At 50.0% G+C, this 27813-nt stretch overlaps 11 protein-coding genes across 11 annotated transcripts; 4 read left to right on the forward strand and 7 right to left on the reverse strand.

The window, feature by feature from the left end:
* Positions 1–58: 58 nt before the first annotated feature.
* Positions 59–2464, reverse strand: N7503_000616 (phosphate-sensing transcription factor PHO4). The gene is made up of 3 exons (XM_057060177.1): positions 1928–2464; positions 853–1861; positions 59–791 (listed from the first exon to the last, which is right to left on the reverse strand). The coding sequence occupies exons 1-3, from the start codon at positions 2441–2443 to the stop codon at positions 304–306; spliced, it is 2013 nt and encodes a 670-aa protein (XP_056927100.1). The 5' UTR covers positions 2444–2464; the 3' UTR covers positions 59–303.
* Positions 2465–3399: 935 nt separating this feature from the next.
* N7503_000617 (uncharacterized protein) lies at positions 3400–4258 on the forward strand (the record flags this gene model as incomplete). The annotated part of the gene is made up of 3 exons (XM_057060178.1): positions 3400–3844; positions 3902–3994; positions 4056–4258. 3 exons carry the CDS (start codon positions 3400–3402, stop codon positions 4256–4258), a joined length of 741 nt encoding a protein of 246 aa, XP_056927101.1.
* A 306-nt stretch (positions 4259–4564) lies between these two features.
* On the reverse strand, positions 4565–5765 carry N7503_000618 (WW domain-containing protein; the record flags this gene model as incomplete). Its single annotated transcript, XM_057060179.1, has 3 exons — positions 4565–5420; positions 5495–5618; positions 5705–5765. The coding sequence occupies 3 exons, from the start codon at positions 5763–5765 to the stop codon at positions 4565–4567; spliced, it is 1041 nt and encodes a 346-aa protein (XP_056927102.1).
* A 712-nt stretch (positions 5766–6477) lies between these two features.
* N7503_000619 (uncharacterized protein) lies at positions 6478–7401 on the forward strand (the record flags this gene model as incomplete). Its single annotated transcript, XM_057060180.1, has 1 exon — positions 6478–7401. One exon carries the CDS (start codon positions 6478–6480, stop codon positions 7399–7401), a length of 924 nt encoding a protein of 307 aa, XP_056927103.1.
* Positions 7402–7895: 494 nt separating this feature from the next.
* Positions 7896–10688, reverse strand: N7503_000620 (WD repeat protein; the record flags this gene model as incomplete). The annotated part of the gene is made up of 1 exon (XM_057060181.1): positions 7896–10688. The coding sequence occupies one exon, from the start codon at positions 10686–10688 to the stop codon at positions 7896–7898; it is 2793 nt and encodes a 930-aa protein (XP_056927104.1).
* A 684-nt stretch (positions 10689–11372) lies between these two features.
* Positions 11373–12516, reverse strand: pmp47 (putative peroxisomal membrane protein Pmp47; the record flags this gene model as incomplete). The annotated part of the gene is made up of 3 exons (XM_057060182.1): positions 12361–12516; positions 11577–12304; positions 11373–11488 (listed from the first exon to the last, which is right to left on the reverse strand). Exons 1-3 carry the CDS (start codon positions 12471–12473, stop codon positions 11373–11375), a joined length of 957 nt encoding a protein of 318 aa, XP_056927105.1. The 5' UTR covers positions 12474–12516.
* Positions 12517–13259: 743 nt separating this feature from the next.
* N7503_000622 (Rab family GTPase YPT1) lies at positions 13260–14298 on the reverse strand (the record flags this gene model as incomplete). The annotated part of the gene is made up of 5 exons (XM_057060183.1): positions 13260–13454; positions 13550–13777; positions 13832–13879; positions 13940–14063; positions 14288–14298. The coding sequence occupies 5 exons, from the start codon at positions 14296–14298 to the stop codon at positions 13260–13262; spliced, it is 606 nt and encodes a 201-aa protein (XP_056927106.1).
* Positions 14299–14826: 528 nt separating this feature from the next.
* N7503_000623 (M1 family metallopeptidase) lies at positions 14827–18239 on the reverse strand (the record flags this gene model as incomplete). Its single annotated transcript, XM_057060184.1, has 12 exons — positions 14827–15421; positions 15486–15698; positions 15764–16206; positions 16273–16343; positions 16406–16616; positions 16678–16703; positions 16756–16872; positions 16936–17053; positions 17120–17341; positions 17403–17827; positions 17912–18081; positions 18205–18239. The coding sequence occupies 12 exons, from the start codon at positions 18237–18239 to the stop codon at positions 14827–14829; spliced, it is 2646 nt and encodes an 881-aa protein (XP_056927107.1).
* A 468-nt stretch (positions 18240–18707) lies between these two features.
* Positions 18708–20976, forward strand: N7503_000624 (Ssl1-domain-containing protein; the record flags this gene model as incomplete). Its single annotated transcript, XM_057060185.1, has 5 exons — positions 18708–18922; positions 18985–19320; positions 19371–19773; positions 20456–20580; positions 20634–20976. The coding sequence occupies 5 exons, from the start codon at positions 18708–18710 to the stop codon at positions 20974–20976; spliced, it is 1422 nt and encodes a 473-aa protein (XP_056927108.1).
* A 690-nt stretch (positions 20977–21666) lies between these two features.
* Positions 21667–24533, reverse strand: N7503_000625 (uncharacterized protein; the record flags this gene model as incomplete). Its single annotated transcript, XM_057060186.1, has 7 exons — positions 21667–21883; positions 21948–22038; positions 22092–22371; positions 22430–23056; positions 23105–24172; positions 24230–24340; positions 24426–24533. 7 exons carry the CDS (start codon positions 24531–24533, stop codon positions 21667–21669), a joined length of 2502 nt encoding a protein of 833 aa, XP_056927109.1.
* A 1466-nt stretch (positions 24534–25999) lies between these two features.
* On the forward strand, positions 26000–27706 carry N7503_000626 (putative ER to Golgi transport protein (Sly41); the record flags this gene model as incomplete). Its single annotated transcript, XM_057060187.1, has 2 exons — positions 26000–26389; positions 26441–27706. 2 exons carry the CDS (start codon positions 26000–26002, stop codon positions 27704–27706), a joined length of 1656 nt encoding a protein of 551 aa, XP_056927110.1.
* Positions 27707–27813: the final 107 nt, after the last annotated feature.

Here is a 27813-nt window from a genome sequence, read left to right on the forward strand (position 1 = left end):
AAAATAAAATAAATATATATGTGAAGTCTATCTGGATATACGAATTCATAAAGATATCAAAAAAAAAAAGGGAATAGAGCCACGTATAGAACCACAATAGACACCGAGCAAGAACAAGACATCAACGCCAACGCTATCACACCCACATCCAGAAAAAGATAGCAGGAAAAAAAACAGATCATTACGCATCCACATAGCGAGACTGTCGATAAAGATCCTAGGGTTATCCGATTCCTTTTCCCGACCAAAATATACAATGTAAGTCAACCCCTGATCCCCGTCTTTTTAAAATATACAGTCTGGTCATGAACTCTTGTCTTCCGACTCGTTCTTGCTAGTCAGCTCCGCTGTGCTCGCAGTCGGAGTGCTGCTCCCATCATTAAGGGTGAAGCCCGCGAGCTTGGCTTCGGTCGCAACCAATTTCTCATTAGTCTCCTTGAGGCTCCTTTGCAAGGACTTGATATAGTCAATGGCCATTTCCACCGCACTAGCCTTGCTGATAGCCTGGTTGGTCGCTTTATCTTTTTCCTTGTCGCCAGGCTTGGTCCCTGTCAATGCAGCCTCCTTGGCTAATCGAGCTTGAACAAAGTCTGGGGGAACCAAAGCCTCAATTTCCTTAAGAGCACTGTTGATGCGGTTTCGCCGGCCCTGTTCGGCCAATTTGTGGTTGGTCCGTTTGGAGCTGAGGTTTTCGGCCAGGGCCTCTGGATATGAAACACCCGAGGGCAAAGTGCCATCAAGAATATGCTGGTAATTCGATTTGGAGGCAAAGAGTGCATCTTGCGCGAAATCTATAGAATATGATTAGTATGAGTTATGCGAGAGAGATAAAGGAACAAATATTGGACTCACTTTCACTGCCGGCCCGCATCAAAGGCTGGATACTAGGGCTAATCTTCGGTCGTAGTTGCGGACTAGCATGTGTGGAGGATACACTGGGCCGTTTCCGACTGGAGATGGAAGACCGGGATGGGTCTGATCTCTTCGGGATCGGCCCACTGGGAGATGGCATGGCAGCCGTCCGAGGGCTCATGGGGACGGACCCATTTGCGGAGCCCGACCTGGCTTCTAGCAAAGGAGTCAAGTTTGCAGAAATGGCTGGACTAGCCCGGACACTCGTGTCAATGCGATTCATCTTAGGACGGGCCTGCGAGGTTGCCACCGCCTCAGGCAAAGTGATGTCCTCCATGGTCTCGTCATGGTACTCCAGTTGCGCTCGTCCCATAAATTGGCCAGAGGGGTCCTGGGTGTGTTGGGAACGTTGGATGCGCATGAGAGTGGCGGGGGTTGCGGCACTGGGAGGCTGTGCCGGCTGAGGAGCGATGGCCGGGGACTTGCGTGACGAAGGGAGCGCTGGAGGTAGCATCAATGGTTCTGACAATGGTTCTGGCGAGACCGAATCCTGGCCCGAGCCCTCGGTGCTGCTGGCCTGGAGCGAGCGGACATCATTATTCTGTGGCTTGTTCAATTCCTGGGATAGGCTATTGTAGAATTCATCCGAATTCGGGACCGGCCTTCCCCTTCGCTGGGTCTGAGCCCGCAGGGAAGGCGACTGTTTGACCTTACTTCGTCCCGAAAGACGGGAGGCGGTTGATGTTCGTCGGCGATTGGTCTTGCGAATGATACCCGGGGAGCCCGGAGCTGACGTCCCTGGCAGTGTATTTCCGTCGACGTTGGCTACGAAGCCGACATCCGACATCTGTCTTGAGTGGTAAAAGCCATTGGTGGAGTGTGGTTGCGCCTCCAGCGCGGGCGAGGTGAGGGGAGTGATGCTATATTCCCCGGGAATCGCATACGAGTCCAGTTGGAATTGGGTTTCCAGCGGTGTCATCGCAGGCGATACGAGAGGAGTGTAGAGCGCCTGGCGAGCTGGTGAGCAAGAGAAGCCCGGGGAAAAAGGGTTAGGTATATCATATCTGATACATACCTGGTCCTCGACGCGCGAGTATCGAGGATCATACATCTCCGGATTTTCGTCCATGCGTTGTGAATATCGGACGGCGTTCCCATGCATCTCAATACTGTTCGGGGTCGGAGGGATCATCGAGGGTCCTTGCATGTAGTGCTGGCCCGACTGTTGTGGCATGGTCTGGTGGGAGGAATCCTGGGCGCAGAAGCCCGGGGTCATGCTGGGAGTGGTGGTGTAGGGCATGGCGGGTTGCGACTGGGTCGCATGGTGACCATAGTCCATTGACATCCCCTCCATTGCAGTGGCATATGGATGTGATCGGGGGTCAGAGGCCATGGTTGAGGGCGCCGAGGTGGTGGGAGGGTGTCCCATTGAATGTTGCTCCTGCATCTGGGAATGTGCTGGTCCGTGCCCTTCTAGGTCTGTGAAATGCATGTCGAACTCGAGGAAGTTGGAGAATTCATCTTCCCCCGGCGAGATGAGGGGATTCTCATGAAGCTGCTCCGGCCACGGCATGGCCGATTGTGGCTCCATGATGCCTTCTGGGGTGGGAGGGGAGAAGAGAAAGTCGGCAAGTAAAGAGGGGAAAGTGATTGGAGGTGGCAGAGGGATCGAGCCAATCAACGAGGGGTGTTACAGGAACGGGATTTCCGATGCGACCATACAGCCAAGTCGTGAAAAAAGCAATAGTTGAAGCCCGTTGAACATGTGAGGGACTGGGGAAAAGGGGAAAGAGGAACGAGAGTGGGCAATGGGGGAAGGGGAAAAGGTTGGGTAAGAGGAACCAACCTTGGAACTCTTTTGCCTCTTTTTTTTTTTTTGGCTCTATTTCTCTTAGTTTCTACTTTTACTCTACTTATTACTTTTCGGGCGGAAACGGTACTTCCAGCTCCGTGAACAATTAATTTCTCGTTGGCGCTAAAGGCGCCTGGTGTCTCTCTAACCGAAGAATGTAGTCTAGTGCGAGTGAGATTCGAGAGAATCCAGTATAGCGGCTTTCCATATGCATGCAACAAACTTAATATTTCAATATAGAGAGAATCCTCTTAAGCACTTGGATTTGAGAGCACTTGACTTCCCCAGTGTCTCCATCTGTCAAGTCTCCATTAAAAAAGCAAAGCCCAGGGTCAATTCCCGAGTCCACCAAGTGGGGAAAGCAGTCCAGCCCAGCTCGGCTCTTGTCCGTGACTGCTAACCGAGCTGCCTATTATGGAGTCGAGAGGGATGAGTGACCGAGGATTTCAACTAGAGATTGGATTCTCATGAAGATGCACTAATCTATATGACTTGGTAGTTCCCAAGTACTGTAATTGTAATATTCATGATGCTGTCATGTGCCTTCCCTTTACCCGGTTATAACTCAACGCTTAGTTAGGTCACGAGACCTGAACCAATATACCACACCTGGTCCAAGCTTCTTAAGTTGATGCGAATCTCTACGGAGTAGTCGATCTCTCAATCTCAAATCCACGAATACTTCCAAGCCCACCATGTCGCTCGTGGTGGTTCTTCTGCTCTGCCATTTGGCGGCAGCCTCCCTCACCATCACCATCCCCGCCACAAATCTCCTCCCTAACCCACATGGGCTCCCCGCATCCACCCATGCCACTCTGACCACGCTCCCCTCCGGCAACGATCACCTCTTGACTGCATCACTCACGCACGCATCGACATTGGTCTTCCATGATATTCCGGCTCAGCAGGAATCATATTTGTTGGACATTCGCTCCAGCGAATACATCTTCGCCCCTTATCGGGTCGACGTGGCTGCCGATGGGTCCGTTCTAGGAATCTGGGAGACCTTCCGTGGAAATCCATGGGACAACCGTGGTGCTGAGAAATATGTCGTTGATGTGGCTGCCAAGAAACAATCAGATGTCGTTGTCGAGGCCAAGCTCGTGGGTCGGAGGGGTTTCTTCGAGGAACGCGCCAAATGTGAGTGATGTGGTGAGTGATATTCTCACTATGATTGCTAACATAGCTCGTACATAGTTTCACCTTTGAGTCTCGTTAAGAACCCCATGATCTTGCTGGCTATTGTTGCCTTGGGTTTCACTCTCGGCATGCCCAAGCTGATGGAAAGCAGTATGATAGACCCTTTGTGTTGAGAAATCGAGAACCCCCTTTGACTGACTAATTGCTTTAGTGGATCCGGAAATGCGCGCCGAATTTGAGGAGCACTCCCGCTCCTCACCCTTGACGGGAGGGGCCAGCAATGCCCTTGCTGGAGGTGGATTTGATCTGGCGGGCTGGATGGCAGGCACCTCGCCTAACCCCATGGCCAATGCCGATGCTGCCCCCGCTGGGGTCACCGGCCGTGATACAGGTGCGGCCACACGGCGACGTTAGCTTTGAGTGGGTACACTACGGCGGATCTTGTCAATACATAATAAACTCATAGAATTACAAAGTGATTCAATAAATGCTCGTAAAATCATAAATCCATCACATCCTAAGCCCGTAGTGAATCCCTTCCAAATCGAACCTAGTGGAACCTAATCCTCCCAACATAGCTGTCATTCCGCGTCAAAAATCGGAGGAAAAAAGATATGAGACCCAGAGCTCATAAGACTTGCCCAGGTTCAGTGGCGGTCAAACACAGAAAAACTCATGAAAGCAAGCCCCTCCAAATAGAACAAATGGTGGGGAAACGGTTTAGAAATCGCCTCCGCCAAAATCACCACCACCGTCGTCAAAACCGCCTCCACCAAAGTCACCACCTCCACCACCTCCACCACCATAGTCATCTCCACCATAGCCTCCATTATCATAATCATGATGGTCCTCCATCCCTTCCACGGCATCAGCAATCAAAAGTCCACCCAGCAATCCACCACCCACGCCCAGTGCAGCGGCACCGGCTGTTCCCATGCCATGTTTCTGTTGCGGCTGCTGCTGGTAGTACCCGCCTTGGGAAGGGTATCCTCCATATCCGGCTGCCTGGTATCCGTATCCTGGCGCCTGCTGCTGCGGGTAACGCCCGTATCCGGCATTCGGTGGTGGCTGCTGCGGGTATGAAGCATACTGGGGACGCGATTGTTGTGGTGGGCGGGAGCTGCTGGAGCTCTTGCCCATCAACTTACTCAGGAAGCCTCTACTGCGAGACTTCTGCTCTGGTGCCGAGCCCCCGGCGATTTGCTCGGAGGCATAGGAACCGGTGGATTGAGGCGCATTTTGCCCGCTGTAAAAATCAGCCGCGGCACCTGGCGTCCCGGGACCTCTGCTACCACTGCTAGCCCGTGCATCCTCCTCCGCCTGGAGCTTAGCGGCGAGGCGGGCGTCATCATCGATCATAGGGCTGGCAGTACCGCGTGAGGAAGTAGTCGGGTTATATGGGTTATTTGAGGCCAGTGGCCGCTTCTGGTCCCCAGCATTGGCGAGTGCAGCAGGGTCAGCAGAGCCTGCGTTATCGTATGATGGTGGTAGCTCGCTAGAAGCTCCGTCAGTGGACGGAGCTGGTGTCTCTGGACGTTCCCATTGCGATTTTCCGGTGATGAGATTTACGAAGAACCTATAGTCATTAAGTCAGTTCCCCAACTCGTTTTCTGGATTGAAAGGCATCAAGGAGGTAGGATACCGACGTACCATGACTGATATCGCTCATCGTACTGCGCCTTCCATCCTTCCGGAAGAGAGGGTGGGGGAGGCCCGGGAGGTGGTGTAAATGGAGCCGACATTGGGGTGAAGAAAATGCAAGACTTGGTGAGTTCTAAAAGAACAGATCAAATGGATGAAAGAAAGAGAAATAGAAAGATGGGCGGAGCAATCAGGGAAAGTGAGGTAGTAACTACATACCGGCTCCACAGTCCCCGCCTAGAACTAGAAGCTGCGCCACAGCGTGGCAGTGCGACGTCATCTTATGTAAGAATTCCGTGGTTACAGCCTTCGATCGATTCTCCAAGCCTAATGCCAAGACACACTATGCTATAGGTGGAATAGCCCCAGGATGGCAACTTTTCTGTATGAACACCTATACAATCGTTTACTCCATCAATCGTGACTGTACAAATACCGCGCTATCCCAATACAGCTTAGTGGGAGGGGTCGAACCATGGATTTCCAGGGTCCGCTTGACAGACTCTGACCCCTAGCCGTATACCCTATTACTCTTTTTGGACGAAATTACCTATACAAGCGCGGACTTGGTAAGATAGTACGGTAATTTCACCCCATTATATTTCTATTTCTTCGCTCTAGGCCCGTCACGTTTACTATATTTAACTATGATTGTATCTAGCTGATAAAGCTACAAGTTATATGGCAGGGCAAGCTGTATGTGTGGTGGAAAACTAGGCTATATCTGTCTAGGATCGGTGAAGCTATCGCGATATAAGGAATATAGGGGGTGTACTGTAGGTGCTGAGGGAATATACAAGGCCTATGATAATAGCTTACTGACACACAATAGTTCCTTACGATACTGCGTAACAATAATGCGGCTTAATAAGTAAAATTCGTCCCAAAAAAAAAGTTACCTGGGGTATACGGCCAGGGGTCACCATAACAGTTACCTATTACTACTTCTCCCAGTTTCGGACGCGTTAATTTTCTTACCTACGCTCGCTACCATGAAGATCACTCCTTTCTGGGTCTCCATGGCCCTGTTTGTTCCCCTGGCTCTAGCTGAGTCCACAGCGACATCTGCTACGTCTACCTCTACTGCCGCGGCATCGAGCTGTACCGCTTCCCTCGTCACTAGCCTCTGCAGCTACCCGGAGCCTGGCTCGGACTTTGCCGTCGCCAGCGACGGTAGAGCCTTCTGCTGGGACTACTGTAACGCCCACCCTCCCTGCAGCTTTGTTGTCTTCTCTGCCGGTAACCCTAACACGGGTACCGGCACTTGCTGGCTGTACCCGGGTGAAACCTTCAATGCGAGCGAAGGTAGTACGGATTGCGCCAATCCCAACCTGTCCGTCTACAGTCAGCCCGTGTGTGCTGGCGGGAGCGCAACCACCACTTCTGGCGCCTGCGCCGCCACTGCGACTCCCTCTGCTATTGCCTCGGTCTGTGGGTACCCGGCGCCTGATGACTGCTTTGACGATTGTATCGCTAGTACGGGTGCATCGGACTGCTTAAGTCAATGTGCAAAGGCCGATTCGTGCAGCTATGTCGTCTTCAATCCGGAGGATGGAAGTAACTCGCCATATGCCTCGGGAAATTGCTGGATCTATCCGAACGGCACATTTAACACTGGGTCTGTGACCGCTTGTAGTGGGGCTGCTGAACAGTTTGTGTATAACAACTTGTGTCCCAAGCCATCGGTTTCATCGTCCTCCCTTTCATCATCTGCGGAACGCTCTAGTGGCACAGGAACTGCAGGCACTACTTCGGGCTCAACTACTAGCGCTGCGACGGGTTCTAATGGCACTGGAACCGCAGACAATACTACGAGCTCGACTACTAGCAGCGAGAATTCTGCGCCTATTAGCCCTTCGCTCACTAATCCATTGGCTATAGGCGTGGCTATATTAATATTGCAGGCCCTTCAATGATAATTCTTGTATTTATTGGTTATCCGTTCAGCGGAACAAACTCTTACAAACAATGTATTATATACTAACGAATGTTGTATGAGTTCACTTCTCCTCATATATCTCTCGCTATTGTAGAGGGTATGTTACGTCATTCATCCCATAATGCAAATGATGGACTAGAGGTAAAAAGCAGGGACAGTTCACTATATCACAAATTTTCAATCGAAGTGTAGCGAGCGCTCCGTCACTGATATACGTAAGTGTGTATATGATTATTCAGTGGTGCTAGACCTCTCCAAAATCTACTGAGCATATTAGTCGTACAGTATTAGATAAGTTTCGACAATAATACTAAGCAGGTAGTCGCACCATTTTTAGGACATACTGTACCTAACAAAGATATTACTAGTTGTACAAGATTTGTCAAGACCTGAAATCTCATTCTATGTCTCTCTAGGAGGCAGACACATAGGCCTATTCAACACTTCTAATAGTACATGATGACTTCGCCTTCAGTCGCTATCACAAATATTCGCATCATAGCGTCCACTATCTGGCCACCAATAGTCATCTTCTAGGCCATCTTCCAGATGTTCAAGAGAAAATGGAAGTCTTGAGTCTCGCTTTGTCTGAGGTTCTGTGGTTGACTCGGGTTCCGGGGAATCGCCGGTCAGGTCGATATGAACCACTTCAATGTTACCGACCACTGGACCATGGCGCCGCTTCTTTCGCTTCTCCTTGTCTTTCTCATTGTTGTGCCTTTTCTTCTTCTTTCGATCTCCTGCAGATAATTCGACCCCAGTCCCTTTGCGCTTAGGCTTCTCCCTTAGCAAATGATCGGGCTGGCTATTCCGTATTCTAGCGACTTTTCTTTGATTCATGAGTTCACATTGCGCATTTGAATCTACTTCACCCTGATGTAGGACCTCTGGACCCCAAAGTTGACGGACTCGGTACTCGTCTTTTAAAGGTATTCTTTTCAGCTGGTCCAGGGGTGTATCCTCATTGGTATCACGTGCCCAGCGAGCATAAGGGCCTTGGTAATTAGATCCCTGCCCCGGGCCGTAGATCGGATGCAGTTCGATCTCGGCGTTAGAGAGAAGCACACTACTAGCCTCACGCCCAGAAATATCCTGAGAGGGCGGCTCTGGGGCACGCCTTAACCCAAACCCTATGTTTTCAGGATCGGAGCAAGGCCCGGTAGACAACACCCGAATGCCTCCACCATGAGACCCAATAAGAAGGTGGGATCCATCCTCCGAAAAGGCCCCACTCGTGATCCCCTCGTCGAACTTGGCAATGTCAGCCACTAGCACATCTTCGGGGGCTCGACGAATATCCCATTGTTTCACAAATCCATCAGAACCACCCGTGTAGAGCTGATCCATAGATCTTCCCCACAGAGCAAAAGAGACTCCATAGTCAGTCAGCTCCCGGGGCTGCTTATGGTTGAGTGGGTGGAGTGGGGCGCCATGAGGAAGTTGAAGAATGCTATTTTTGTCGGGAAAACGGACATCCCAAACATACGTCCGACCATCCGTACAGCTGGCGGTGATATAGGTCGAATCCATCGGGCAAAAGCTCGTTTCCATCACATCCGCCGCTGGACAGGGAAATCGGCCAGTGAAGGTGAAATTACCGTCTATGCAGTCATACAGCTGCAGAACAGTTCTCGTCTTCAGTGGAAGCTGCATTGCCTGGCTGTATGTCGTGGCAGCAACAAATTTCGGCAAAAATGGATGCCATTTGATATCAAAAACATTTTGAGAGTCCGGGACCAGCTTCCGTGGTGTCACTGAGCCCTGATTGATAGTCCACAGCCCTAAATGACCATGATTGGGAACCTTGTACTCATCTAGACTTCGCTCCGCCATGCCACCGACTAGAACATGATTTGTTGATGCCGTGTGGCCCCATGCAAGAGTGGTGGGCACCAGATCAATGTTCTTCTGGCGAGGGTGCCGAACAATAGACAAATCCACGCAAATAGGAGCCTGACCCTCCTGAACATCCCAGAGATGGAACCTATCGGTCCCGGTAGCAATGAGGTTAGGCATGGATTTTGACAGAGCCATGACTACGACTTTGGAGCTATGCTCCAAGGTTTGAAGGCATGAAGGATGTTTGTGAGCAGCGGCATCCCAGATCTTGACAGTGTTGTCATAACTCGCGGTGTATAGTCGGTTACCAACCCACTGCATATCAGTGACACTTGTGTACAAGCGCTCATCGGTAGCAATCTGTGAAGGGGTCCAATGGTCTGGAAGCTCGTATAGGGCACTATTGACAAGGTCGCCCAGAAGCAAATTATACCTTCGATTGTACTCCGGTTGCGCCGTTGCTCCCGCAGCAAACTTTGTGGAATCAGGCGACCAGGCGAGGACGGTCACATCACTCGAGGCGCCTTTCCAAGACTTCCAGGGCCTGAGATCGGATGTCATCGCTGTGCGAATCCGGCTGCTATGGCTGCAACCGCGCAATTCTCGATCCCACAACAGTCTTTGAATATTAGGAGATCTGCGAGAGGGGTCTTTTTTGAGCAGATTGAATACCGAGGGAGGATCCGGAGACAGCGAAAGTTCTGATGCAAGCTCAGAAGGGACTCGCGAGGAGATTCGAGAGGTCCGAGTCAACGCTTCTCTCGAACTCCTTCGGGTCTCGTTGGTTTCCAGGCCAAGCAATACACGTACATTGTATGTGGTCGGTTTGTTTTTGGCCCGGCCAGAACGCCTAGGAGCTAGGCCGTCAGGGCTCTGTAGGAGTGGCCCAGAGGAAGTTGGAGTTAACCTAGACTCTGAAGGGGACATGTGCAAGTCGATAGCTTGATTCGGAGGGTGGGGACTTATGACCCTTCGTCCTGGGAACGAGTCTGTCTGAGGAAGTGGACCCACAAGCGAATCTGAAAATGAGGGGTTTTCTTCCAATATCTGGTTTGGTTTCAACGCAGCCAAGCCATTCTGCAGAATTGCTTGGTCATTTTGTTGTAGAGCAGGGTTGGAGAATGAGTGACTGGGTAAATTTGATTGCTTTGAAGGGAGGTTTTTGGTAGATGTCTCTATTGTCTCCGGAGCGCTTCGTGGTGTTCGCCAGGCATCTTTGACACTTTCCAGGTGGAACACCGTATGGCCATGGGTAACAGTATTTGAGGGCACGGCTTGTTCACGTGGCGGTTTGGTGGAGAGCTGTGTAAATTTTGCAAGTAAACGATGAGCCTCCTGGGAGACATATTCGACATACTCAGCGCTATCTTCTAGGCCAAAGCCAGCAATCTGGCCCTTGTCTCTAGCACGTAAGGTATGAAGCATTTCGTTGACTTCCTCACACCATTGTTTGAGGCATGTATCTTGATGGCGTGTCTAGGAAGGCATTGGACAACTATCCGATATCCCCAAAGATTATTGCCCGATCACATTCCAAGGTTCTCCGAGAGCATCCAGTGACATGCTTCGGGAAGCTTGACAATGGTGACGCGATGCAAATCTAAGAGGGCAATGGGGGGATACAATTGGGTGGTTCCGGACATCCAAGGGTTTGAGGAAAGGGTGGATCTCAATGATTGTTAGCGGGGCTCAATGAACAAAGGACGTAAACAAACCGACGTAGAGAAGCAATGTGCCAACACAATATGCCCAGGTGAGACACCAAATTGTTCAGGTATGAGGGATTCGCAATCGCGAAGTCGCGCCACAATCAACGCGGAGACAAGGCGGTGAGACCCAGAAATTATCTACGACTATAAACATGCTTATCGCTTTCTTGAAGTACTTTTATGTTGATAAGGGCATGACATAAAGATAAAGAACGTATATGTACAACTTTGTAGAGCTTATTATAGATGTGCAAAACAGGCTATCTCACCTCATTTTGAACCATAGCCATTTGGAAAATGAATTGGTAAATATTTTTACCTCAAATCACCCGTCAACGTGGATGCTTAGATACAACCCTCTTCTGTTACTAGAAGCTTGGGGGTGGAATGGCATACCACCCTACTTGCGGATCGCACTTCTCTTGCGCATGGCGATCATTGTATCATACAGCACATCCTTGAAAGCAAACAGGAAGGCAGCTGTGATGGCACTCTGGGTCACCTTAGGGCCAATTCCTAGTTCAATAGATTAGTAAAGGATAATACATACAGATATATATATAATATAAAAAAAAGAATGAGAGGAGCAAAGAATTCAACTTACCCTTGTATAGACCCTTCCACCCCTCTTCCTGAATAATTCTCTTAAGACTTCCATTCAAACTCTCCTTAGGACCATCCTTACTGGCCACATGCATCCGACTCTTGATCGTGATGTATGGGTAAGTGATACTGGTGGCCAAAATCTTGCCCAAGGCCCCTAGGTAAAAGGCGTCCTTGGGAGTCATCCGGCGACGACGTTCCACCATATTCTTTAGCTGCTCAAAAATAGTGTATTGCAGAATTGGGTTGATCACGAGAATCAACGCTGGCAGAACACCGGCAAACAGGGCCTTGGGACCTTCTTGTCGTAACAGGTCCATCAAGGTACTGAGGGTCGACGCCTTGCTTTTAGGCGCTCCGGGGAGACCTTGTTCCTCCGACTCGGACTTGCGAGCCGTCATACGGGTATTGATCACCCAGATTGGGTTGGTGATCATCACTGTGGCACTGCCTGCAATTGCCCCTGCAATCATGGACTCCACGGTGGTAAGCTTCTTAGAAGCGCGACCCGCCTGAACGGCGGCCTTCTCAAAGGCCGCCCGGGTCCACTCATACCAGTAGTAGTAAACAAAGTTGGTGACGCTGATTCCGAAGAGAGCGGACTCCAGACCTGAGTAGAGTCCAGAGATACCCTCTCGCTGGACGATCCGTCGAATCGCATCGAGATTGGTGGAGTGCGCACGCTTAGACTCGACCTGCGCTCTGGTAGACAAGGTGATGAGGGGGTATCTAGTAAGTAGATATTAAAGATGGCCCATGGGAAAGCAACATGGAATATAACCTACGTCAAGATCATCGACAAAACTCCTCCTCCGGCACCGGCCAGCGCGTGCGCAATGTTATCACTTTGCTGAACGGCCACAGAGGGGGCGGGCTTCTGCTGTGGACGTTCGGACATGGTTGCAGTGGAAAGGAAAGGCGGGTTAGTTGGAAGTCACGATGAAAGGTTGAGGAGGTCAAGGATTAAAAAGATGATCGTATGGGATTCAGGAGCAAAAAGGGTGCGATAATGAATCGGCTTTGATGAGGGAAGGAGAGTTTCATGACGTGCCGAGTGAGCCTCGGCTCGTGCCCAACTCCACTACATTCCGGGGTCGATGCGACAGATGATCCAGTACCAAATCCAGGAGGATGTCGGGACTGACCGAATAGTAGAAATTGTCCGGTCTTTTTAGGTAATAAACGACTTCTTCTGTCCGAAAGCGATGGCATGTGATTTCTAAAAGAATTCCAACACATGACTGGGGATTAGATATCCAATCAACCCGGATTGATTTATTACTACGCACATGATCCACTCCAAAGAGACAAAAATTCTCGCCATTAATCCATTCAGAGATGAATCCAACCTACAAGAAAGAGAATAGAGAGAGATAGAGGGAAAAGTAGAACATGTCACAGCGAAGGCCCAGAAATACGTGGCCAGGGAAGGATAGAAAGGGGGGTAAGGGGAGGAGAAAAGAGAAAAAAAAAAGAAAACACCGGTGATCACGAAGCAAACGCAGAAAGACAGAACGCAGGGCCGTCTAAAGACAGGAAGAAGAAACCAAGGACCCTCAAGCCTCGTCAAGTCCTCAATGCCGGGTGTGAAGCCTAGCCATCGAAGACACCTAGCATACCGCTTCGAGAGGACCCTCAATTCGTGTAACATTGCGCCAAATGAGAAGCATCATATCGCATGGGTCTAACAGCAGCCACCTCCCGACCCAGACTGAACACCCTGGCCCTGGCCAACCTGCACAGTGGGCTTGTTGTTGACGGTGGCTGTTCCCATACGCTCCTTGATCTGTCGTGCCATTGTCAAGAATGCCTGCTCGACGTTCGATGCGTTCTTAGCGGAGGTCTCGAGGAAGGGGATTCCGAGGCTATCGGCAAACTCCTATACCAGATGGAAAATCCCATGGGTCAGCAACGGACAAAATTATATCAAGAAGGGGTGAAATGTGTTGAGATGTGGATCCAAAAAAGCCATACCTTTGCCACGGTGTACTCCACGACCTTCTTGTCCTCCATATCACTCTTGTTGCCCACCAACAGTTTGTTCACACCCTCGGTGGCGTATCGGTCAATCTCCTGAAGCCACTGCTTGACATTGTTGAAGGAGTCCATGTCGGTCACATCATACACCACACAGATTCCGTGGGCGCCACGGTAGTAAGATGAGGTGATGGTACGGAAACGTTCCTGGCCAGCAGTGTCCCACTAAATTGCACTAGTTAGCCATGTACCATAAGCGCTATATTAGATTTCACGTACAATCTGAAGTTTCACGGTCTTGCCATCCAGTTCGATGGTGCGGATTTTCTGCAACGGGTGCATTAGCATGTCATTCCGGGAGCCCCACCGGAGTCCAGGTCAACATACAAAGTCCACTCCGATAGTCGAGATGTAGCTCTCCGTGTAGGTGTCATCGGCGAAACGAAGCAGCAGACAAGACTTTCCAACACCGGAGTCTCCGATGAGCAACAGCTTGAAGAGGTAATCGTATCTATTGTTGGGATTTGAAGTTAGGATAGGCAGATCGGCGAGATGACGTTTGGAAAGTCGCAACCAAGGGGGGGGATATCAGCGGCTTAGAAGAATACTCTAGAAAATCAAAACAACATCAGTTGAGTCCTCCAAATCGTGGCTTCCCATAATGAAGGTTTTGCAATAACAGCATGGGACACGGGGGAGATGCGTCCCGACCGAGGGAACATAGAGGCTTACCACTCAGGATTCATGATGAAGGGAGGAAAGTTGGACCAAGCACCAAAATGCAGTTGAATATAGCAAAAAGAAGGAAGAGAGATGGGAGGTGAAGGAGGTGTCCAAGTTGGAGGGGAGTTGAATGATGAACGCCTGAAATGGATGATAGGAGGTGCAGGTGGGCACACGCACCTGATGTGCAGCTTTGTTTCACCGTCACCGCTTTGTTAATTCACGAAATTATATACCTATAGCCTATAGGTCGTCTCGAATCTCTCCTTCAAATTAATTGTTGAATTCATTAGTTCAAGTTCCTTTGTTCTTTATTTCCCATTATTTCTTCACTTCATACAACTGAAGATGATTTCCTTTAGGTTGGACTATGATTGAAACTACATGTCATCCAAGTGACCTTCCTCACCGCACATGTTCTCCGCCTCGTGCGGACCTCAGTTGCCCCTGGCAGGTGACCAAGGTGATCATCCATGCCAAGGATTCCCCTCGCTGGTTCCATTTCCCATCATGTTGCCTTGAAATCACAACTAAGGAACGTAATGAATGCCTCATGCGAAGCCATGGGCCCGCAGCCACTCAAGAGCCAGCGCCTGGTCCCGCTCCTTGTAGGAGGCGTTGGTACGAATGTTATCAGAGATAATGACGAGAGCACGCTCATAAGAACCAGTGTTCTTGCTCTGGAAGAAAGTGGCAATATCATCCCCAATCTGGTGATCAGCAAACTTGGACAAACCCATGCGGATGAATCGCTCAAAGACTACATTGTTAGAGGACAGTCGGGCTTCCACCGATGTCCAGTTCGTCTTAATGTACTCCCACAGCAGGTGTCGGACCCGGGAATTGGCAGCCAGAGACACTGCACCACTGTGCATGTCCTGGATGGCTACCTTGTCAGAGAAAACGAAGTCCAAGTAGTCCGTCACAAGTGCGGGTTCCTTGGTGCGTCCCATGGCAGCCAGACAAATCTCCTTGCCATCAACAGAATCGGTGCGCAGGTACTCAGCCTTGACAGCATCATATTCTTTGCGGCTGCCTTCCGACACATTGAGGCTGAAGATCACTGATCGAAGATTGGTGTGGATGGCATTCTTGTCTTGGCCTGTGGCCCACAGGTCGAATCGCCTCTTGGCTTCAGCGATGATACTTGATACTCTCGTCAGCAAGAATGATCTACGAATTTCGCTTGAGAAGACAGCACATAGCTTACCCTTCATCACCAGCATTACCAGCCATAGCGATCAGCAGCTTGCGGAGCTGAACAGTGAGATAGTCCTCATTGGGTTGGAATTCCCAGCCAATTTTCTCTGCGGCCGGAGAAGCCAAGTTCTTGGTGAATTTCTTCAATCCCTCTGCCACAGGTTCGTTTTGGGAGAAAACAGAGCGGAGGTTTGCCAGAGATGAAGACACCTGCGACCAGACACTGTATATTCAGACGTCAGGATTAGCGGGGGGTAAAAAAGACCGCCAAAACGAATAGGATCTTACAGATAGTTTGTCTCCGCCTTGAACCCTTCCAGAAGAGCCAACAGGGCTGGTGTAGAGCCTTCGCCAGAAACTGCAAGAGCAGCGGCATCTCCCAGCAATCCGATCTTATCTTCAGTGCTCAGAAGCTCAAGGGATTGACCCAGCTTCTCTAGGCGAGCAGGAGAGTAGTTTGTCCGGTAGAAACCAGCCAGGTCCTTATTAATCTTGTAGAAAGTATGCTCTCCGATGCCTGACACATTGTCGGATTTTTGGGTCAGGGCACGGGTATCCACAGTAGCTAGGTTTTGGCCGGACTTGATTCCTAGAGGAATCCACCAAGTGGTCTCGTCCTCTTCGGACTTCGCGTCTCCGGTCGACAAGAATCGATTTTGACGAACACTGATCTGACCGGGTTCTTCTGTCACAGTGACGACTGGGAAACCAATATTGCGAATCCAGGGATCCTAGATAATGTCGTCAGAGTTTGGCTTCCTCGTGAAACCATATGTATAAATCTTGGAGAGACTTACCATGAATCCGTGCACATCTTGACCAGAAGCCTTACTCAAAGCAGACCACAGATCATTCGTAGTCGCGTTTCCTTCAACGTCAGGGATTAGCATCGATCATTGTTCTACTCAGTTCCCATTCCTCCTCCCTTACCGTATGCATGAGACTTAAGGTAGTCAGCGACACCCCGGAGGAATGTCTCGCGGCCAAGGTGAACACTCAGCATGCGAATTACCGAACTTCCCTTGAGATAGCTGATGTGATCAAAGATCTGGTCCACCTCGAGGGCGTTCCGGACTGGCACCTCGATAGGGTGGGAGGCTCGTAGCGAGTCAAGATGGAATGCTTGTTGCACACCCTCAGCCTGGGAAGAACGTCAATGGTGATCTATGGGGAAGAACGGCTTTACCTCGGGCATTTCGTACGACAAACTGAGACCAGATGTTCCAATCTGCCGAACATGTTAGATTATGACATGGATAAGGAGTCTGGACGATGCCTACCCGGGTGAAAGTGGTCCACGGCAAGCCAACCAACCCAGGTTGCAAACCCTTCGTTCAACCAAAGCTCATTCCACCAGTCCATGGTGACAAGGTTGCCGAACCACTGGTGAGCCAGCTCTATGATTCAATGTGTTAGATACAACCCAAGTTCTATATATGAGGTGAGAGAGGAAGACTGACCGTGAGCGACTACATAAGCAATCCGGTTCTTGTACCGGTTGTCTGATTTTCCTTCGTCGAAAAGAACGGCAGTGGTCCGGTAGGTGACCAGTCCCCAGTTCTCCATAGCTCCCATGGCCTGACAAGAATTTAGTCAGTTAAACGCCAAGTTCTTGGCCATGATTGAAAAGGCTCAATCACTCACAAACTCGTGCACAGCCAGGAGATCAGCCTTAGGAAGCGGATATTCAATCTCAAAAATTTCCGAGAAATAATCAACTGTCCGAGAAGCACATTCGAGAGCAAAGCGAGCCTGCTCTTTGAGACCCCGAGTGGTATAGACCCGGACAGGGATGCTCTTTCCCTGGTACTTGCGCTCTGTCATGGCCTCAACATATTCGAAATCACCTACTGCCCAAGCGAGGAGCTACAGGCCAGAATGGTTTGTTAACGACCTTTGATCATGGTGTGCAGGGCCTTGTACTCACGTAAGTGCTCATGACGGGTGTTTTCTCAAACGTGACGAACTTGAGTCCGGGATGACTTCCGTCTCTTTCGGATTGAACAGGCATGTTACTGAGAGCAGTCTGGCCTTTGGGGATTTCTATTTCAAAATCAAAAGTGGCCTTCAGGTTTGGCTCATCAAAGCAAGGGAAGGCCCTCCGGGCATCGCAAGATTCGAACTGGGTGCTCAGCATATAGTAAAAGTCACCGTCCTTGGGCGTATCAGCGGCCGGTTCCCCCACGGGCGTATACTTGGATCGGTAAAAGCCCGACATAGCATTGTTCATAGTGCCAGTGAAGTTGATCGACAGGACCACATCGGAAGGTGCAAGTTCCTGCGAGAACTTCAAAGATACTCGTTCGGACGTCTTGTCGTAGGTGATATCAGAAGCCTTTGCCAAAAGAGCACCTGTTTAAAAAAGAATGAGGACACGATTAGTCTTATCCATCACTGCGCATCTAAGGTGCATCCAAGGTGATTTTCGACACGAACCATCCTCTCCCAGTACTTCGGCACTCTGAACTTCGATCTCCTTGGCATTCAGCACAATTTCCTTGGTGGTACGAGTGACCTTGGTATCGATCTTCAGCAGACCCTTGTATCCCCACGAGCCCTCGAGCTGCAAGTCGAAAAGCGAGACATGGTAGTTGGTTGGTTTGGCCCTGATTTCACGTTAGCCTACTGTTTCATGTATTCCATAGCTCTCATGTCAGCCCCTTTCATGTGTCACCGTTTTCAAGGGACCTGAACGAAACGGTAAGAGCATTGAAGAAGACATCACTCACACGTCAGGCAAGGTATCTCTGTCGGTGGAGGCCATCATGCGAGCCTCGGCGGAGCAATAACGAGGAAAGACTAAGTGAAGTCTAGGCGCAGTGATCGGAGATAATCGAGGGCGCAGACGAGGGGAGCGAGAAGGAAAAGAGGAGAGGAAGGAGGGGGAGGGGCAGAAAGGCACTCGCCGCTCTGCAATGGCGACTCCAGCGCGTCTGGTCGCCGCTATGGATCTTCTCCCCCACATCTCTTCCAATTGCCTCTCCCCAAATCCCGGCTATTGTCGGATGGGATCTGAAAGATTTTCGGGTCTTTTTTATTTTTCTCCTTGCAGTCTCAGTTCCTGATACCCTAATTTCACGAATTTTCCCGTTTGATGCGCGTCAAAGAAGTGAAGAGAAGTTTCTCCAGACGGAGCTCCGTCGGAGCTTGGACCATCTTCAAAGGCGGCTAGCATTCCCGCGCTACGAATCCACCTTTCACCCACTTTGGGCCGGTACCGATATTTACCAGAATGGCCGACTCGGACGAGGAATACGTCGGAGACGTCACCGAGGATGAGGATGATCTCCAGGTAACCCGGAAAGATCAGGTCGGGACCAGGAAGAGAAAACAGCGGGGAGGAGCTGAGTGGGAGTTGTCCAGGACCTGGGAAACGCTCGTCGAAGGCGCAGATGGTACAATCAGTGCGACTGTGGAGGGGCTGCTGGAAGCTGGGAAGCGGAAAAGGTAGTTACACTTGACTTGCTGAGACGTCGAGATGTCCGGTAGACTGACCTCATTACGACTAGATTGTTAAAGGATACAACTCCTCTCCAACGCGGTATTATACGACATCTGATCCTTGTCCTCGATCTTTCACAGTCCATGTCCGAAAAGGATCTACGTCCGACACGCTACCTGCTGACCCTGCGATATGCGCAGGAATTCGTTCGAGAATTCTTTGAACAAAACCCCATCTCCCAACTGGGTGTCTTGGGCCTACGGGATGGCCTGGCTCTTCGAATCAGCGATATGAGTGGAAATCCCACGGAACACATGACAGCCATCCAATCGCTCAAGACCCAAGATCCAAAAGGTCTGCCCAGTTTGCAAAATGGTCTAGACATGGCGCGAGGTGCCCTGTTGTACGTTGTCTGTTCTACCTTCTTTTATCTGAGCTAACTTGTGGCTATAGTCACACCCCCAACCATGGCACTAGGGAAGTGTTGGTGATTTTTGGCTCTCTTTTGTCCTCGGACCCGGGTGATATTCACCAGACCATCAATACCTTGATCAGTGACAAGGTACGAGTCCGCATTGTCGGACTCGCTGCACAGGTCGCGATTTGTCGCGAGCTTTGCACGAAAACGAACGGAGGTGATGAAACAGCCTACGGTGTGGCGCTTAATGAGCAGCATTTCCGGGAGCTGATGATGGATGTGACCACACCACCCGCCGTATATTCTCAGAAACAATCTGCTAGCTCACTGTTAATGATGGGGTTTCCATCTCGAACAGTAGAGTCAAAATTCTCTCTCTGCGCTTGCCACTCGAAACCATCCCGGGGTGGGTACTTATGCTCTCGCTGTGGCAGCAAGGTATGTAGTCTACCCGCAGAGTGCCCTTCTTGCGGGCTTACCCTGATTCTTTCGACGCACCTTGCCCGTTCATACCACCATCTATTCCCCTTGATAAATTGGGTTGAGGTGCCATGGCGCCGGGCTTCCCGAAGTACCGGGTGTTTTGCATGTGGCCTACCTTTTCCTGCTGTTCCACCCGAGGACCAATGGCAAGCGGCTGAAACCCACACCAAAGGAATGAGTGTGAGTAGTCGTTACGAATGTACAGCGTGTCAGAACCATTTCTGCATTGACTGCGATCTCTTCGCTCATGAAGTGGTGCATAATTGTCCGGGATGCCAGAGTAAAAATAACCGGGTCTTGGACAGCGTGGCGAAGGTAGATGGAATGGACACGAGCATTTGAAATTTTATTATATATGCATCGTTCGGCGTCATGTGAAGTCTTTCTAGGCAGAGGGAAAACTAAAATTAGATGAATAACAATGGATATAAAAATTTTGACTATCACTCAAGCATGTAACTGAAGATGTAAAGCAAGCTCCAAGAAGCTATAAGATACGGCTTATCGCGTCAACCTCGGCTACAATCCATTTCTCTCTCTCTGCCCCACCCCTCCGCATCACTGTATTGAGGTCAAGACAGAAGGCAAAATGGCATCGTCGGATTTGTTCGAACGACTACGGATGTATTCTTTTCAGAATGATCCCGAATTCGCAAATGGTCTCGCCATTATCCTTGGTCATCCCAATACGCCCGCCTCGGAGACCGAGATGAGTCGCGAAGATGATCTTGTTTTACAGGCCAAATGTTTCTTCTTCTCACGGTATCACTTTGTCACCGACATTTATCAGGGCCATCCACTGATTCAATATACAGGAAAGAAAACATCTCTCCACCCATTGACTTCACTGCCTATAAATCGTGGCTAATTGCATCATCGCCTTGCGAGCCTCATGAATCGAGTGGTCCAGCTGATTCCTCTAATGCCCCCGGTTCCGAGCGACCAGCGGACACGGAACCTACGTATCCATCTTCGTTTGCGCATATAGTCGAGCTTATTACCACAGGGCAGCCAATCCCGGGGATTGAACAGATTCCAGACACTGTGTTGACAGGGCATGACATCTCAAGTGAGAAGCCTCGGCGACGCAAGCCATGGGAGAAGGATGGATTGGAACAAACGCAGGATGAATCTACAACTGAAGTTTCATCTGCATGATCATATTATGAACGCTTTTGGGGGGCTCAGATAGAGAAAGCAGATGCTCTGCAAAGGGGAATATATGTAACTGGGTTTATAAAGATACCAGTCCTCCGCTCGTGCGATAACAGATGACAAACAGTGGCCATAAAAACCCGGGTGGCTGAATAACACAATAGAAAAGTATCCCCGAGGGTTAAACATGCAAAGACAGACAAGAAAGGTCGGCAGTAGATATCGCAGAAGCATGTAATAAGGCCATTCGCGAACCGAACCTCCGACACAATAAACACCCCATAACTACTCCCTACTTGGAAAGTGAAATATAAGCTACCATCACAAGCAGATTGACGCCTTGGAGGTTCTTCGGGCCATGTTCGTCACTTGACACAAAAAGCCTGGATGACTGAACAATGGACGCGTGACAGACCAAGAAAATAGATCGGCGGACACAGTGAACGGACGAGATTGAATCCATAGAGATAAAACAAGGCGATCTTGGCAGCACCTCATTGCCACCAGACTGGTGGACACCGAAGATGAAAATAATTGATATTATCAATGCTTTGTCGATTTTCTCTTCTTTTCTTTGGGGTAATGGGTATTCCTCGTTAAGGAATCGGTTTCGTTTTCTCTTTCGTTCCGGTAACGTAGGTAAATGAGCATATCAAGTGTCATGTGTTGAGCCTTGAGGAGATCTGGGTAAATCTAACGGAAAGCCGCATAGTTGGCATTCCATTGGTTTCCCCGATTGAACCGATTGCCACTTTGACCGGTTGAGGGAAACCTGTCTTCATTGAATTGATTGAATCGTCCGATTTGGATGCCGGTGCCAGGTCCAGGACGCGTGGCATGGGATGGGTTGCAACAGAGCATGGCAACACGGGAACCAAACTTCGAACCACGAAGGGAAACCATATGCTTGCTAAAAAGAACAATGAGCTCTGGAAACGAAGCTGGAGCTGAAGAAGGGAGGGAGAGAAACATACCGGATGTGGCTAGCAACGAGCTCACGCTGATGAGGTGCAGCATTCATGAGAATCCATTGGATCAAGTAGTTTCCATATTGATCACCTGCAACTGTAGACTATGTGAGAGTTGGCTTCAATAGCAAGAGATGGGGTACCACTCACTGTCGATCAAAGGCATCCGAGGTCGGTCGGCACGACCTGTGCAAACGCGGGAGAGAAAACGATCTAGAAATTCCGAGCCTCCAATTTTCAAACACTTTTCGACGATCTTGGACGCAAATTGATCCATGCTATACTCGACCGCATGGTGAAGGACGTGCTCAATCGCGCGACTCTTGTCATGGGGTGCACCGTGCTCACAGACATGTTGAATGCACCAGTTGCCGAATTGGCCATGTGCGAGTACATCTACTTTCCCCAATACTTCTTCAATTGCCGGTCGCTGTTAGATATTAGCATCCGATGAAGGAAACTCCTTTTATGGGATAGCAAGATCCTACCTTCTCCTCCTCAACGCAGTTTTCGAAAATATTCTGAACTACCAAGCTCCCCGTCTCTCCTAGAGCGACCTCATGCCACATTCCACGTAGAGCTTCGTTCACTTTGGCCATTACTTGCGGTGGCTCGCCGGTCCATCGCAGTTCAAAAAGTTTCTGCCAGACATGGCATGCATACCGATGAATCACCGTCTCTGGGATTCGGCGAAGAAGTTCATGTACCATGACAGCCTTGTCTTCCTCGGGAACGCAGTCAAACGCCTTTTGAATCACATGGCAGCCAAACGGGTCCATACTCAGGCTGAGAGTATTGCCTCTGATTGCATTGGCAATGGCTACAATCTGCTCGGGGGTTCCATGCTCAAAGCATCGTTGGACCAGAAAATTCCCAAACCGGTTCACCATCAAAGGGTAGGCTTGACTGACAATCGCTTCGATTATCTCATATTTCTGTTCCGTTGTACCGACTTTGAGTTTCTGTTGTAGGAAAATAGAGGCTTGTTGATCGTTGTTGCAAACGATTTTGTCCATGATGTATCTCCAGTCACATGAAACGTTCTTGTCCAGGAGACGACGGTAATTGAGAGGTTCAAGAGGTGAAAGGTAGGTTTGAGTAGAATTTCCACCAGGCTGTATAGCTTTAGTTCATGTCCATCAAGTTAATATTAGAATACTCACAGAAGAAGCTGTCCACGGGGCTCCTCCGTTCGTGTTTCCGGCTGTGAACTCGGTAGCAGTTGGAGAAAGAGCGGTTGACATGGACCTGGTGTGATAAGGCGTCATTGTGTAGGTATTGATGGGCTGGAAAGTACTGGATGGTCTTGCAGTAGGTGGTGAGGGAGATTTGGGAGCAGGGTTTGTAGGAGATCCTGGAACAAGGCCGCCCCAAGCAGAACTCTGAGCTGGCAGAAACAAGCCAGTCCGGCTTACCTGAGATATAGGCCGACGGTGTACAGGGCTCGGGGCCTGAACGTATCGAGATGGGTCGCTTGGGGATCTCGAGTAAAAGCCGTATGCACCGGTCGAAGGGCCTGATAGAACCCTCTGCGGTTTTATCGTCCCGTGGGACCCGAATGCAGGATATGCAGTTGAGCCACCCGGTCCACCCCAAAATCGATTCAACTCCTGGGCAGTAACATTAGGGCCGTGGAAAGCTTCGCCATAGGCTTTGTCGAAAGGAGTATCGTTGGTTGCGACTCCGAATGAGGTCTGACCCTGCGGATTCCATGGTGCCCGAGCACGATTGTAGCCCCCAGCAGACAAGGCGTCGGAGATATCGGACTGGGAGTCCTCTTGCGAATTCCACGCATCCTGGATCTGACCGAATGCAGGGTTTGAAGCATTGAAAGCACTTTGAAGATGACTGATTGTTTGTTCCGTGATCTCACGACCACCGAAATCTGCCTCGGATGGTGGCCCAAGAGCTTGGTCCAGAGTATGCTTGATAACCCGTGTCTGAGCAAGCTCTTGCTCCTGGAGAGCAATTTTGGAGTTTGCAGCAAGGAGCTGCTGTTGAAGTCGAACAAGTTCCACCATCTTGTCATCGGGGCCATGGTGATCCACAGCGTCGGAAGCCACAGGATGTTGCGTCTCATTTGATGTCGTAGCCTGTGATGGACCTAAGGATCGGCCGGCCTCTGCATGAGTCGTCAAAAAAACTTTGGGAGGATGTCTGGCGACGATTATCTCCAGTTTTGAAGAATGCTCAGCGATAGATTCGGGTTTCATGTGCTCCAATCTCGGCTTCTAGGACTGTCAGGCCACGGCCACAATGTCCTCTGCGGCATCAGGAGGGACACTGACCTTGTAAGATGGAGGCTCGAAATCTTCGCTCGAAGAGCTTTGGGGATCTCCGTTTCTGGTGGCGTCGATAGCATCCGCTGAGCCATGACGAGCGTTGGAATGCCCGAGGCTCTGAGGGAGGGGGGAAGATCAAGAATATAAGTGCTATGTCTTGTTTTTCACGGGCCTAACATTTTCAATAACTCAGGAGACTTACCGACAATTCTCGACCCAATGTGAGGTTCCGTGCATCCGCGACTGCGTTGCTGAGTCTTGCATCTTTGTTAATGCGGGCAAGCTTGGACGGAACGACGAGAGAGGACATGGTGCTAGCTTGAGTGGGCTGGAACTAGTAGAAACGCGCGGACGTGTTTCTTTAGGTATCAAAATCACACAGAATGTCAGGGCAGTCAGATTCTCACTAAATAACGGTCAACTTGGGAATGACCGTTGACTTGGAGCTTGAGAATTGAATGTATGTAAAAAAAGAAAAACGAAGAGGGAAGCAGATTGAGGAAGATGGAGAGAGACAGAAGAAGAGGTAGATTGGGAGGGTGAGGATGAGGAAAGACTACAACGCGAGAACTGAGTCAAATTAGGGTAAGGACGCTCTCTAATAGGAAGGCACGGATATCTTCAAGTTCGTACTCAAGGGTAAATACGACGAATTATATCATTAGTATAATTGTTGAAGTCTTAGTTATTTGGGAAGTCAAACATAGGGTTGCTCCAACTTTTGTCCTCAAGGTAAAAGATTCCCCTAAACTGAGCTCATGCCAATAGCAGGGTTTTGGATCTATGCAGCCTTGAAGTTCAAATAGGTGGAAATAGAGGAGACATGATTGGAGCTTGGAGATATAAATTACGACAAGGCGATGACCTTCCCAAGTGATATTCAAGCTTCCAATGATTCTTGTATGCATGAAATGGGGGCAGGCATATCACATACAGTATGTATCTGCGTATGGTACAAGGCTTTCGTGATCTGAACTTGCAAGGCTTTAGAATAGGACAAAGATTTCGGGGGCTTCGGGCCGTAGCGAGTGGAGCAGCACAAGCTTGAAATTCTAGACCCCTTGGCATTATAGAGGTATGACTGTGACTGGATTCCATTCACCTTCATATCCACGTGATCTCGTGTCAACAACACTGTAGATAGCTACATCCCCGGAAGTATTTGTAGTAAATTATCAAATAACGAGATCCTCGCGTAGTACTATTCTTCTTTACTCTGAGACTACCCTGTGGAATATTCTCTTACGTACCTAGGTGTATCAATCTATATATTTGCATTTCTATTTAAATCGCCGTTGCCTACGGGTATATTAGAGATCCCCATTCGGCGCCCTCCGCGTATGTAATGTAACGGCCGGTGGCGGTAGCACTCGACACGGGCCAACCTTCAATTTCCCTCCCTTCTGTCCACTCCACCCCCCATCCCCCCATCTCTTTCCTATAAAATAGCCTCTCTCTCTACTTGGTTGATACGCTCTGGCTTCGTGGATCTCTGTTGCTTTGCACCGAGAATTACATCTTGTGCCGTTCTCCACCCCCATTCGCTCAAGCTGATTCATCACCCACGAACCACCTGCGCTCATTACCCGTTGTGAATTTAGGACCAGAACAATCGACCGCGAGAAAGATTCAATCTGGAGAGGGATTGACCCTAAGTCTCGATCGTCCTTTTTTGTCATTCGCTTGGGTAGGTGGACCGGAATGCTTATTTCCTCGGAAGAAATGCTAACGAGGGCCAGCGGCGAAGAAAGCCGGGGATACTAAAGGCTATTGGCGATGGCCACAACCACAGTCACCGGTCATGGGCGTCGGGCATCCATGCGACAAGCGGAACTACAAGCGCAAGCGAAACCCTCTTCTCAACCGACGAGTAGTCCAATCGATGAATTCCCTCCCTACGAAGAAACTCTCGACTCCGCCGTGGGGACCGGCCGCCCGAATCCAAGTCCCTCCGTGAAATACGCATCCAATGATCTGTGGGAACCACGGAAATCGACCTTCTATTCGAGAGACCATTCCGTCAGTTCCATAAGAAACCCCAAACATCGGCCTCGAAAAAGTATCAGCGAGGCTATCACCACGATCCGGGCTCGCAACGGCAGTATGAGTGCCAACGCACATGAGTTAGCGGAGGCTCTTCGCGCCCCGGTATCATATCGATTGATTGTATGCTTCGAGGGATAATGAGCTGCTGATGCCGAGCTAATGTCTGTGTAGGGCCTCTGTATGATTTGGTACCTAACGTCCGCGCTCACCAACACGTCCTCGAAATCCATCTTGAATGCCCTCCCAATGCCCATCACGTTGACCATCATCCAATTTGCATTTGTATCATTTTGGTGTCTGCTACTCGTATACCTGTCCACAGTGATACCCAGACTGCGACAGAGCGTGCCGATTCTCAGGCACGGCATCCGCTATCCCTCCCGCGAGGTGATCTCCACTGCGTTGCCCCTGGCCGTCTTCCAGCTAGCCGGACATATTCTCAGCTCTATGGCAACCTCTCAAATCCCCGTTTCATTGGTTCATACGATCAAGGGACTCTCACCTTTGTTCACTGTTCTGGCGTACCGATTCCTGTTTCGCATTCGATATGCACGAGCTACCTATTTGTCGCTAATTCCCCTCACCTTTGGGGTTATGCTTGCATGCTCCACGGGACTGTCAACGAATTTCTTTGGGATTTCTTGTGCATTCCTGGCTGCGTTGGTCTTTGTGTCACAGAACATTTTTTCGAAGAAACTCTTCAATGAGGCAGACCGAGCCGAGTCCGATGCAAACCCGGCAAGGCGAAAGCTGGACAAGCTGAATCTGCTTTGCTATTGCTCCGGCCTGGCATTTTTCCTAACTTTACCCATTTGGTTCGTCAGTGAGGGCTACCCCTTAGTGTCCGATTTCATCAATGACGGAGTGATTTCTCTGTCCGGCAAACAAGGGTCGCTGGACCATGGGGCTCTGGTGCTTGAATTTGTCTTCAACGGCGTCTCACATTTCGCTCAAAATATCCTGGCCTTTGTGCTGTTGTCTATGGTGTCACCCGTCTCTTATTCAGTTGCCTCCTTGGTCAAGCGGGTGTTCGTCATCGTGGTCGCGATTGTGTGGTTTGGAAGCACCACCACCTCCATTCAGGCTGTTGGAATTGGCCTCACTTTTGTGGGCCTTTACCTGTATGATCGCAATAGCCACGACGATGTGGCTGACCAGCGCGCGAATGCAGACCACTTTCGCGCGCGGGAGTCGATTCTCCCCACAAATGTCCAACACTCCAGCAAGCCGTGGGACTCGAATGGCTATTCTTTCCCCGGCCCACGATCGTTTGAATCCTTCACTTCTAATAATGGCCATCCCACCAACAGCTCCAAGAAGGAAGACGATGGCCACGGACGCGCCCGACCTCGCGGAGCTAGTGTTTCCCGGACTTGGCTCCCGGGAACCAAACAAGAATCAACATGGCAGAGAAATGATTCTCCCGTTGCTACATAGTATCTTATCCTAGTTCTTCTCTCTCTCCCTTTTTGATCTTCCTTTGCCCCCTTTATTGCCGGGTTAAACCATATTGGGGGGGAATCCGGTGTATTATACTATGGCGT

The sequence above is a fragment of the Penicillium pulvis genome, assembly GCF_028828015.1.
Source record: "Penicillium pulvis strain IBT 33274 chromosome Unknown contig_10_segment0_segment0, whole genome shotgun sequence".
NCBI lineage: Eukaryota > Fungi > Ascomycota > Eurotiomycetes > Eurotiales > Aspergillaceae > Penicillium > Penicillium pulvis.